General features: G+C 39.9%; 1 protein-coding gene across 1 annotated transcript; it reads left to right on the top strand.

The window, feature by feature from the left end:
• LOC107636161 (protein MAIN-LIKE 1-like) lies at positions 1,432 to 2,669 on the top strand. Its single transcript, XM_016339687.1, has 3 exons — positions 1,432 to 2,135; positions 2,253 to 2,340; positions 2,433 to 2,669. The coding sequence occupies exons 1-3, from the start codon at positions 1,432 to 1,434 to the stop codon at positions 2,667 to 2,669; spliced, it is 1,029 nt and encodes a 342-aa protein (XP_016195173.1).

Raw genomic sequence — 12,546 nt, 5'->3', positions numbered from 1 at the left:
ATATATAAATAATTTTAGTTGGTAATATATAATATTTTTTTATTAATAAATAATTGACCTACACACTTAATGGAAACAATGCAAGATAGAATAAAAGGTAAACAATAATAGATATTAATTAGGGCAAAATACTATAATAAGCCAACATCGATCCAAATTTACCTATATAAGCCAAAATGAAAATCGATACAGCAATGAGCCAGGTCATATTTTTATGTAATTCGAACCAGGCTAGTTCGAACTTCATCTTCAAATAAATCGAACCAAAGTAGTTCGAATTTCAAAGAAAAATTGAAAGTAAATCGAACCAGCCTGGTTCGAACTAGGAATGCAAGTAATTCGAACCACTCCAGTTCGAATTATGGGTAAATTAGGTCAACATGTAATTCGAACCACCCCGGTTCGAATTACGCTTAAGCTAGGTTGTTAGTAATTCGAACCCCCTGGTTCGAATTACTAGGGAATGGGCTATATAAGGAGTTCGAATCAGCCTCATTCGAACCATTCTCACCTTCCCCTGCCCCACCAAATCTCAGAGAAAACGACCCAGATTCTCTCCGCGAAAGACCTGAACGGAATACTCTGCTCATGGAGGACGATCCGGCACGGTTATATCGCTTGGACGGAGTCGCCCATATAGCTGGGGTCATCAACGAAGAGGTTAGTACGGAAATAACTTTGTTTTACCGATACATGTGAGTTTGTGGTTTGGCATGCGAGTAAGATATTGGTTTAGTTGGTGGTTTATTTTAGTGGTTTATGTTAGTGATTTCTGTAAATGGTTTATGTTAGTGGTTTTTGTTAGTGGTTTATGTTGGTGGTTTATCTTAGTGGTTTATCTTAGTGGTTTATGTTAGTGGTTTATCTTAGTGGTTTATGTATGTGGTTTATGTAAGCGGTTTACGTTAACGGTTTACGTTAGTGGTTTTTGTTAGTGGTTTATGTTGGTGGTTTATCTTAGTGGTTTATGTTAGTGGTTTATGTTAGTGGTTTATGTATGTGGTTTATGTAAGCGGTTTACGTTAGTGGTTTTTGTTAGTGGTTTATGTTGGTGGTTTATCTTAGTGGTTTATCTTAGTGGTTTATGTTAGTGGTTTATGTTAGTGGTTTGTGTATGTGGTTTATGTAAGCGGTTTACGTTAACGGTTTACGTTAGTGGTTTCTAATTGTGGTTTATGTAAGCGGTTTAGTTGTGGTTTTATAATGTTAGATCTTTCATGTCAGTAGCCTATGGTGGTTTCTAATTTAAGTTTCTTATGCAAATGGTTCTCGTTCTTGGATTTTTAAGCGGCTATACATAGTAAGATTTTTTGGTTTATCAATTATCGTGTTGATTATGTTTGTCACCGGTAATTAAGCTGGTTCTAATAATGCGGTTCATTTCTTCCGCAGCCTCAGCGATGCATCAGGAGCATGCGGCGGTAGCAGGGCATGGTCCTGGATGACAGATACGTTCCGTACATGCAGATGGCTGGTCTTTACCATCTTGCAAGGCTGAACGATAGATGGTTCCGGTTGGACGAGGCCCTTGTCAGTGCGTTTGTTGAGCGATGGCGTCCGAAGACTCACACGTTTCATATGCCGTTCGGAGAATGCACGATCACACTGCAGGACGTGGCATACCAGCTGGGTTTGCCAGTGGACGGGCGTTACGTCAGCGGCTGCCTATCAGAGTTCCATATATACATCGAGGGTGGCCGTCCAGCCTGGGTTTGGTTCGAGGAGTTGCTTGGAGTGGTACCTTCTCCTAGCCAGGTTCAGAAGTACGCGGTCAACTGCAGCTGGTTTCAGGAGACGTTTGGTGAGTGCCCGGAGGGAGCTGATGAGGATACTGTGCGTCGTTATGCCCGTGCGTACATCATGATGTTGTTGGGCACACAGCTTTTTGCGGACAAGTCGGGCAACCGGGTTCAGATCAGATGGCTTCCATTTGTAGCTAGGCTGGAGGAGATGGGGACCTACAGCTGGGGTTCTGCAGCACTGGCATGGTTGTACCGGTGCATGTGCCGTGTGGCGAACAGAAATGTTATCAAGCTAGCGGGCCCACTTCAGCTACTTCAGTCATGGATTTTCTGGCGATTTCCTCGGTTTAGGCCTGCAGGATTTGAGACGTTCAGCTGGCCATTGGCCTCGAGGTACTTTACTAATCTTTGTCTATTTCAATTTACTACACATAACCGCGTGTTCATTCATAATGTATTGGATACCCTAAGCACACATATAAGTAGCGGTAAAACATGTGCATGTTGCAGGTGGTCAGGTTACATCCCTTCCAGTAGCGAGAAGGGTCCTAGAGTTCAGACGTGGAAGCTCTGGATAGACCGGTTGCAGGATAGAGAGGTCAGTATGTTACTTAATTAATTTTTTAATTTAACAACGATTTACGAGTTGGGATCACGAGTTGCCCTGACATTGTATCGTTCTGGGTGCAGTTTACCTGGATGCCGTACAGTAGCCCCGACGTACTTCAGGTCGTGCATCCCGAGGTTTTGGAGCCTCGGCATATGGTGCTGTGGCGGTCTGTTACATCCCTTATCTACTTTGCCGTCATAGAGTGGCATCAAGTAGATAGGGTTCTTCCGCAGTTTGGAGGGGTGCAGCCCCGTCCACAGGCCGCCCTGAACATCGACTTTCTGATGTTGAAGAACGGCAGAGGCGGCGATCGATGATTCCCGTCCCATTTGCAGAAGTGGCATCAATATTGGGACGACCGGACGGAGAGCGTGCTGAGATTCGATGTTGTTGCTGACCCTGGTCCGTCGCATCAGTTCTTGGATTGGTGGAGTCAGCACGGGAAGAGGTTTTTGTCTCCGGATCCGCAGTTGGGCGATCCGAGAGCCGTTGCTATTCCTGTTGAGGCCTCACAGCGGGGAGCTGGGCGAGTACCTGAGATAGATCGGCCTGACGACGTGTCGGACAGGAGGCGGGTTGATAGGAGAGCTCGCGTGGGCACACGTCGTAGCCAGCGTGACTGGGGGTGGCTTGAGCATGCTATGGAGGCCGGGGACGAGGCCCGCCCCGCTGGGGGTCGACGACGACATCATCCAGGCAGAGGTAGAGGGCGTGCTGCGGTTCATGCCACTGCACCTGACGCTGATGACGATGACGATGATCAGACTCCACAACCTTGTAATATACCCCTCGCCGGATGCTGTAAGTCTTCACACTTAACAGGGCCTCGTCTTTATCCTAAAATTGCTGACCAACCTGGAACTCTGTCAAACCAGCAGTCCCTTCAGCATCTCTAGCTCCGAATCCAACAGAGTGCCCTGAAACACCCTCTTGCCTCATGGCATCTAGGTCCAAAGAGGAAAAATGTGGTGGATACTGCTGTGTGCCAGAACTAGAACCACCGACCACCAATGCAGGCTCAGTCGCTCCAACCTCGTCGCCGCTGTCATCCTCGATCATATCCGGCTCGACGTCGTCCTCATCTACATCACCCAACACTCCGTCTCCGACGCCAACCGGTGGAACTCCCTGTAAAGCGTTCGGCAGAATATCAACTGATCCTACCACGTCGCCTACTCCATCATTCAGATCAACAGCAAAAGACGGGGAGGCGACTGCTTCGACCGCTGGCTCGTACACAGGGTCGGACGAAGAAGCAACGGCAGGCCTGGAACTTGAACCGGCTGCCGCTGCTTCAGTGTTGGCATTCCGGTTCGAACCCCCTGAGCTGGATACCACATCAACCAACTTTGCCAACAACTCTGGTGTCCTCACCTCGGGAAACTGCCTCTGACATAGAAACATGACTTGCAGGTCCTCATCACTACCAATCGTGAAGCAATCATACTTCACCGTATCCTGCAAGACAGTGATTGGAATACGATAGAAAAACTTCTTCACTCGCTTCACACCTTCCAGACCAAGTTTCATGAGCACAGATCTAACAAGATCATCATAGCTCGTCGTTGGTTTCACGACAATACAGAGAGGATCCTTATCTGTAAACTTCACACCGGAGCGAATTTTCCTCTTAATGGATCCTCTATGGTGAACCAAAACCACAAAATTTTCCTCACTAGCCATATTACACCCTCTATGAGAGCAACTCACGTTTAGAACCATATATATATACTGCACTGTCTACCACTAAATCGAACCGGACTGGTTCGAATTATTTGATGCAGCGTCTCCCCATATAATTCGAACCAGCCTGGTTCGAATTATGTGCTACGTTCTCCTCCCAAGTAATTCGAACCACCCTGGTTCGATTTACTTGAATGAATTTCTCTCTTAGTAATTCGAACCACACTGGTTCGAATTACTTATGAATAGAGTTCGAACCACACTGGTTCGAATTATATAAATATAGGGTTTGACTCATTGCAGAAACGAATTTCAATTTGGCTCATTTAGGTATCATTCGGTATATATTCGATCGTATTTTGGGAAACCTATTTAAAAGGTGATATAAAAATATTCCTATGTCAATTTTTATACATATATTAAGTCACTTTTAAAATTATTTGAACACAAATAAATAAAAGGAAATTGTAACATATAACAATAACAAAGACAAACTTATATCTTCTAATAAAAAATTTTGAAATTTGGTTCTTCTAATTATGAATGATCTCAATATAATATTTAAATTTAATAACATATGATAATTTTCAAAATGATTGTTAAAAAGAGATAACAATCAAATTGGTTTTCAGTTTTTATTACATAATTAATTTAGTTCCTCAAACAATAATGAATCAAATTAATTGAAACATACCGTATAGAAGTTAACGTTTCATCATATTAGTGTTCGTTAATATTATATACTAATTTATGGAAAAATTAACTTAATTTTTTTTTCAACGGTAGGATATGATTTTCATTAACAAAAATAGATGGTCTAAAATAGACTATAAATAAAAATAGAAAATAGATAGATCCACCAAAATTTTAATATATATCTTGTTGTAAGAAAAAAAAAGGAAAAATAAGGCTTTTATATTCTTCGACGTTCTTCCATATCCCTCCAAGCTGCTGCCAAGACTTCAGATGGGGGAATTTGACGGTCTTCAAAGATGAAAACGTTTTGGGCTTTCCAAATCTGCCAGGTAATGTTTGCTGCGAGTTCTCTTCTTTCTTTAGTTGCTTCATTTATTCTCAATTCATTTTTCAGTCTCATCCACCATTTACAGGTTTTTTCTTGTTGGTCTGGTGTGGACAAATTTACTGCTTGCCAAACATCCTTTGATTCCTTGCACTCCCAGAAGCAATGAAAGGTTGATTCCTCAACTTGATTGCACCGCCGGTAGATTGGGTTCATTGATTGAATTCGAGATTAGATCTTTTGAAGAATAGGTAGTCCCTCATGGATAATCTTCCAAAAGCAATTTTTAATTTTTGGATGACAATTTATTTTCTATAAATTTGACCATAATACTTTGTGTTGGCACTATTCCGGTAGGTATTCCAAAGGTGGGTGAAAAAATTGTAAGCTTATCCTGTATGCCGAGTTCACTGTGAAACTACCTCCTTTTCCTTTCATCCAGGTAACTCTATCTTTAGTTTCATGTAGCTGTATGTTGATGATCGCTGTAGAAAATTTTGGGTTGAAGATTGATTGAATTAATGGTTGATTCCATAACCTGTTAAGTAGGATTAGGTCTGAGGCTCTCTCTGGTCTTTCTTCTGTATCTTGTGAGAGATTAGGAGTGATGGCTACATAATCTCTGACCCATGAATCCTCCCTAATTCGAATAGATAGACCTCTGCCCACTTCCTAGAGAATTGCTTTCTCTAAGACTTTCCTTCCTTCCATTATACTACGCCAATCCTAGGAGGGATTTGTATCTGTTTCTGCTCTTAGGAGACCAGAATTTTGATAATACTTACTCTGGTAAACTTTACTGATAAGAGAGGTTAGCTTGGTGAGTAGATGCCATCTTTGCTTTGCTAACATTGCCAGATTAAAGGTGTTAAGGTATTTGAAGTTAAGTCCTCCTTGATTCTTTGGTCGGCAAGTAATTCTCCAACCAATCCAGTGCATTCTCCGTTCAAACTCCTTTTGGCCCCACCAAAATTGTGGGATGGCTCTTTGAATTTCTTCAAGGAGAATTTCTGGTAGTTTGAAACAACTTAGAGTGTAAATAAGATTCGCCGTGGCCACAGCCTTAATTAACACTTATCTGCTACTAGTAGATAAAAGAGCTCGTTTCCAATGACTCAATTTCTGAATCACCCTATCCTTAATGAAGTTGAAAAGTAGCCTTCTTGGATCTTTCAATCACTGCTGGGAGGCCTAGATATTTGTTCTGATTTCCAATGTGTGGTACCAAAAGAATTTGAGCTAGCTGGTTGCGGATGTGAACTGGGGTATTTTTTGCTGAAAAAGACCAACGACTTATTAAGATTAACCTTTTCCCACATATTTTCTCATAAACCTGTAAAATCCCAAGCAAGTTTTGGCATTTTTCCTCACTTGATTTGTTGAAAAGTATTGAATCATCTACAAAAAATATTCAGTACTTTTGGAATAAGACAGATATGTGTGTGATTGAAGGCTTTAAAAATTTTACCACCGGAGAATAAACTCTTTACTGCCTGAACCACATCACCTTTGATATTCTCCAAAAGAATTGAAAAAATTTGGCTATAAAACCATCTTCCCCCGGAGAGGAGAAGGGGTTGATGAAATAAACTGCTATTTTTATTTCTGCTTCAGTAACTGGCCGAATCAGAGATCTGTTTGTGGATGCATTTATCTTGTTTGGTATATATTGCAACTCGACTTCCGGATTTTTAGGTTGGCTAGTAGCAAAGAGATCTTCAAAGTATTTTTGTGCTACTGCTGCCATACCTTCCGGATCATTAGCAACTCCACCCTTGTTATCCTCCAACTCCACTAACTTATTTTTTCTATTCCTGGCTTGAAATTTGGAATGAAAAAATTTAGTGTTCTTGTCTCCCCAATTAAGCCACTGCACTCTCGATTTTTCTCTCCAATACCCTTCCTCCTACTCCAATGCCTCCTCTAGTTCCGCTTCTCATATTCGAATACTATTTTCATTTGCCTCAGAATTTTTATTGGATTCTTGAACAATCTAGTCCTTAAGGTGCTGAATATTGGTTTATGACTTAAAGGAAAAGGTTCTTTGCCATTCAATGATCTTATGCCTGCAATGTTTTAATTTCCCAGCCAGCTTGTACAATGGTGAGCCTTGAATGTCGGCCCTCCAAGACCTTTTGATTAGATTAATAACCTCTTCATTCTCACACTAGTGTTCCTGAAACCTGAAATGACGCTTTCCCCTCCTTTCCTCCATCCCTGAACTGAGAAATAACGGTCTATGATAAAAACCTGTGTCCTCTAGATGCTTCACAACAGCTGCTGAAAATTCAGTTCGCCAACTATTCGTAACTAAGACTCTGTCCAGCCTTTCTCTAATAAAATTCCTTCTAAATTGTCAATTGCTCCTTGTGAATTTATCACCCTCATATCCCATGTCCACTAACCTCCCGGAATTGATAAAATCATTGAAGTGCTGGATGGAAGTTGCAGTCTTAATTCAGCCACCTTCTTTTTCATGATTGGAACAGATTGCATTATAATCACCAATCACTATAATACTCTCACCCCCTCTCTCGAGAACTTTTAGAACTTTATTAAATTGTCCCGCCCTTATACCTTCTTTAGTATGCAAGTAGACACTTATCACCTTCCATTTCATTTTGCCTTGCCTATCCTTCATTTTGAGGTAAATATAGAAGGAATCGTACTCCACAATCTACATTATAATCCCTTCTTTCCATGCAATTACTAATTCTCCCACTATACTGATTGGGTCAATTGTAAACATAGAATTGAAATCACACCTCCATAACACACCTTCCACAGTCGAGGAATTATTCTTTGTTTCACATAGGAATAAAACCTTGGGAGAATAGGTTTTGTTAATACCCTTTTATGTTGTGAACTATCAGGGGTTTTCCCAAACCCTGACAGTTTCACATCACCATCTTTATCCCTCCTTTGGTGCTAATTGTTGGGTGGCACCCTCTCCCTTATTCACTTCTCCCACATCATCTTGGCATTGCTTCTTTCCACTAGAGCTTTTCCTTGAATCTTCATACCTCCTTTTAACTCCTGTAATAGATTTGTGGGTGTGGGTCTTCCTTGCCAACTGCTTTAAATTATGTTTCCTAGGTCCCTGCTGTCCCTCTTCACCCTCCTTCGCACCAAATGTGAACAAGTTTTCTTGTGTAGCAATTTGAATTATTGTTGTTGTATTTTCGGTGCTAGAGCTTCTTTCCTCGAATATCTCCTTTCTTTCATGTGTCTCTCCCTTACTTCCTTCTTATGCTAGCAGTTTGGGATTGCTTTGTACTTCATTCTCTTGTCCTCTGTATTGTGAGTTCTCCTTTTAGACAGAAAGACTAGCAAAACTTTTAATTAGGCTCACCGGAGTTGGTTTCCTTTGTTTTTTCTCTCCCTCCCTCACTATATTGGGGCAGTTTGAATTTTTATTTTCTTTTTGGTTCTCCAGACGCCATCCAAACTGATCCGCTCTAAGCCATACCCCCCATTCCTCCTCCTTTGCTTCTCCTTTCGCTATTTGCTCCAAATGAGTATTACATGCCCTAACCTCATGTCCAATACTCCCGCAACAATAGCAAAAATTACCAATCCTCTCATATTTAAGGTGAAGATCAGTAACTTTACTGTTACTGCCAGAGATCTTGAGTTTTCGTTTCAGAGATTTGGTTATGTCCATTAATACTTGTATTTTCAGAATTTTTTCCTCCTTACTCCTCATAGAAAAAATTTCTACATCCATTACCTTTCCCATCATCTCTCCAATTCTCCTTCCCAGCCTTGTAGTCTTGCAATGTTCAGGCATTTCCCACAGTTGTATCCATATAGGGACATGGGAGAATTCTGAATCTGTGATCTATATATCTTCACTCCATGGCCTTATATTCAGAATATAATTTTTGAAAAGTTAAGGGGCTCCTTTCTCCACTCTAAGTAGCTCAATTTTATCATCAAAGAAAAACTGAAAAAGGTTACCTCTATGATCTTGGACTTTAGAACCATCTGACTGTCTCCATATTGATCAGAGTGTTGCTTCTAGAGTACCTGCACTGAATGGTCGATCCGCCAAAAGCCGCCATACTAGACTTTTAGAGCATTTCTCCAGACCCTTCTTAATCTCTTCATCCCCAAAGTGAATTACTTATTCTTCTTCTTTCTCTAAACAATTTTTACTCTGTTCATGAAAGACAGACGAGGCTGCCATGATAAACTTAAGGCACACCACAAAGTTGATTTTAAAAATAGGGATTTATCTGCAAAACCCTAGCAGAACCAAAAATACCCTAGCAGAGCAGGGCACAATTGATAACATACCCTAAAAATTAACTTAATTGATGGTTTAAAATTAAAAGAATAAATTAGATTAATTTAAAAGCTAAGAAACTAATTCAATCATTACATAAAAACAAAACAATTAATTAATTATTATTTAAACAAATAGAAAAATTCATTCCTCCTAAATATCCCTAACATTGCACACCTTCCTTTGGAATTGAATAAATGTCCTTGACTCTATGAGAGTGTGAGACCACAAGCATATGACATATTACATTTGCGGGGGCAGTGCGGCCTATCGCTAAACGCCTACACACCAACATCCTTGGGATTTTTTATTTAAATTGAATAAATATATAAATGACCAAAATGTATAAATGGTGAGCTATTTACAAAAATGCATTATGTGACACATTTTGGATGTTGAGGGGTTAACTCAAAATTGAGCATATCTCGGCATCTGAAATTCCATGCTATGATTGGGTGACGTTGAGACATATCTTGATGCACTCGGAATATGTGTTAGGGGAGAGATCGTGTATTGAGCACCCGAGATATGCAGAAAATCAGAATGGGACCTCAATATCCGAGATATATACAAAAACTGCAATTGGGGTCTCAGCATCTGAGATATACTCGGATGCATATATAAGGTCACAACATCCGAGATTGTTGTGCATAACCATCATTTTTAAATTTATGTGACCTTCTAAATGCTTAAGGTCGAGTTCCTTCAGAAAATATGGCCCCCGAGAATATGTCCACGATGAAGACATTAACAGACTGAATGCTATTTGGCACGTAGCTGGAGCTTTAGATTTTGATGTTAGTAGTTTTTTCTTGTTTTATTTTTAGTGAATAATAAGTTTAGATGTTTAGTCTTTAATAACTTAGTTAATGGAGTAGGTATAGTGAGTAGACTAAATTAAAAGATCTATATTAGTTTTCTTGATATACGTAGTATGATTTTATATTTTGTATAATTGATTGTAAATAATTATTACTTAAGTTAAATAAATAAAATAGATAACAAATTGTAAGTTAAGTTAAATAAATAAAGTAAGTAACTATCAATTAAGATGTTAGTCTAATTAATAGATAACTAATTGAAGTCATGTGAAGTTAGAATAGTTTAACATGAATGAATTTATTTTTTTACATATTGCTTGATAATTCTGAATGATATATTTTTTTATGTAATGTTTGATAGTCCTGTATGATTTGTCTTTATTGCAATATGCCCAATGATTTATCTTTAGTTAATACTATGAATATTAGCAATAGAAATTATGTTCGTACTATATCTATTGCATTTAATATATATGTTTATCTACTTGGTTTATAATTTTTAGTAATGGTTAAACACAATTAATGGTTTAGACGAGATTAATATTAGAGAGTAAATGTTATGAAAATTGCAGAGACTACGGTTACTGTTGTCACGCCGTGTGACCCTGGGTCTCCCTTCGCCGGACATCTTGTTGCTTATATAAGGAAAGCTGGATTTTGGCATGTAGTAGAGTTGAGAAATTTTATGTTTGACAATTTTTTTATCTCTATATTTGTCGAGCAGTGGAGGCCCGAGACCCACACGTTCCACTTTTCATGGGGTGAGATCAACATTACGCTCCAAGATGTTGCCTACCACATTGGTCTATGCATTAATGGAGAGCCGATCGGAGATTGTATCAGAGACTTCCAACGATAGCATGGACACCCCATATAGGAGTGATTTGAGGATTTACTTGGTGCCAGGTTGCCACCACAATCAGAAGGAAGGAAGCAGGTTTTCGAGGTGAGAATGACCTGGCTGAGGGATAGGGTTGCACACATTCCAGCAAGGGCAGCTCCGGATACACTCCATCAGTACGACCGGTGCTACTTGATGACGCTTATCAGGGGTTTCTGTTAATAGACAAGTCTACTACACTTGTCCCCTTGAGATGGTTGCCACTGCTAGAAGATTTTCATCATTGTAGCCAGTTGTCATGGTGTCTGTCCTGCTCTGTCATACGTACTACTCACAGTGCACCGTGGCAGGGCGTGATGTGACTGAAATTACAGGGTGCGTGCCGCTTCTTATCTCGTGGATCTACCACAGATTTTCATGTTTAGTCTGGTGGGTTACAACGTCATCAGGTTGCCACTTGTAGCTATGTATGTACATATTATAAATAATTTTTAAGTTACTAAGTAGTAGACATTAAACACATGTTAGATAATGTAATTAATTAAATTCTGTTCAACTATTTTTATTCTACATAAGTTGACAGGACTAGGGCAACAAAGTAGAGATCGTCGTGATGGCAGAATCTAGAGTTTACGTCGTCGCATCGATGCCCTGACAATTGACTAGGTACGACATTTTTTGGTTTCTATATTTTTTCATGCATTAGTATATCGTTTCTAATTTCAGTACTTCAACCCGATGTGAACAGTTTTCATTGTCTCAAACTCAACTAATGCGAAAGCTATGGGAAGAATGTTGTTATTACCATCTTGTGCCATAGCAATTAACAGCACGCCCCCGTACTTTTCGTACAAGTGTGTCCCGTCCACAAATACAGAAGGCTTGCAATGCTTAAACGCATCAATACATGGAGAAAATGTCCAAAAAACCCTTGTCAAACTGGCTCCACTCTCCGTCAACCATGTCCTCATTGTAATAAGGAACAGTAACGCATTCGTGAATCGTACCTGGGAGGCACTCTTACAAAGCTTGTAACAGTGTAGGTATCTTGTTGTACGACTCTTCCCAATCGTCATAGATCTTGGCAATCGCTTTCTACTTTGCCATCCACACCTTTGAAATAGTAACTCTGATGCACCGCACGTTGCAACACCAGGATAGACACCGACGGGTCAGTCTTTATCATAGGTAACACTACCTTGCAAAATCAAACTACTATGCAGCTAAGCATGGTCTTGAGACATGGTAGGTGCCAAACAGGTATGTACTCCACCGAACTTACGCACCTCCCTACAAATTTCTCGTGGCTGTCAACATTCAGCAAAACACAAAATTAACGTAATAAACTCTAACGCATCTAAAATAACATATTCCGGGTGCACTCAGGATATGTCTCGACGTCGTCTGGTCACAGCATGGGGTCTCAAACGCCGAAATATGCTCAATTTTAGGTTAACTCCTCAGCATTCAAGATATGTTCCATAATATATTTTTGTAAATACCTCACTATTTATATATTTTGGTAATTTATATATTTATT

The sequence above is a fragment of the Arachis ipaensis genome, chromosome B04 (genome assembly GCF_000816755.2).
Source record: "Arachis ipaensis cultivar K30076 chromosome B04, Araip1.1, whole genome shotgun sequence".
NCBI classification, from domain to species: Eukaryota; Viridiplantae; Streptophyta; class Magnoliopsida; order Fabales; family Fabaceae; genus Arachis; species Arachis ipaensis.
The sequence above is the reverse complement of the archived record's forward strand: the minus strand, read 5'-3'. Positions and strand labels throughout refer to the sequence as shown.

Coding starts and splice junctions, on each gene's coding strand:
- LOC107636161 (XM_016339687.1), top strand. CDS start 1,432: ATGGTCCTGGATGACAGATACGTTCCGTACATGCAGATGGCTGGTCTT. Junction 2,136..2,252: donor AGCTGGCCATTGGCCTCGAG/GTACTTTACTAA, acceptor TGCATGTTGCAG/GTGGTCAGGTTACATCCCTT. Junction 2,341..2,432: donor ACCGGTTGCAGGATAGAGAG/GTCAGTATGTTA, acceptor TTCTGGGTGCAG/TTTACCTGGATGCCGTACAG.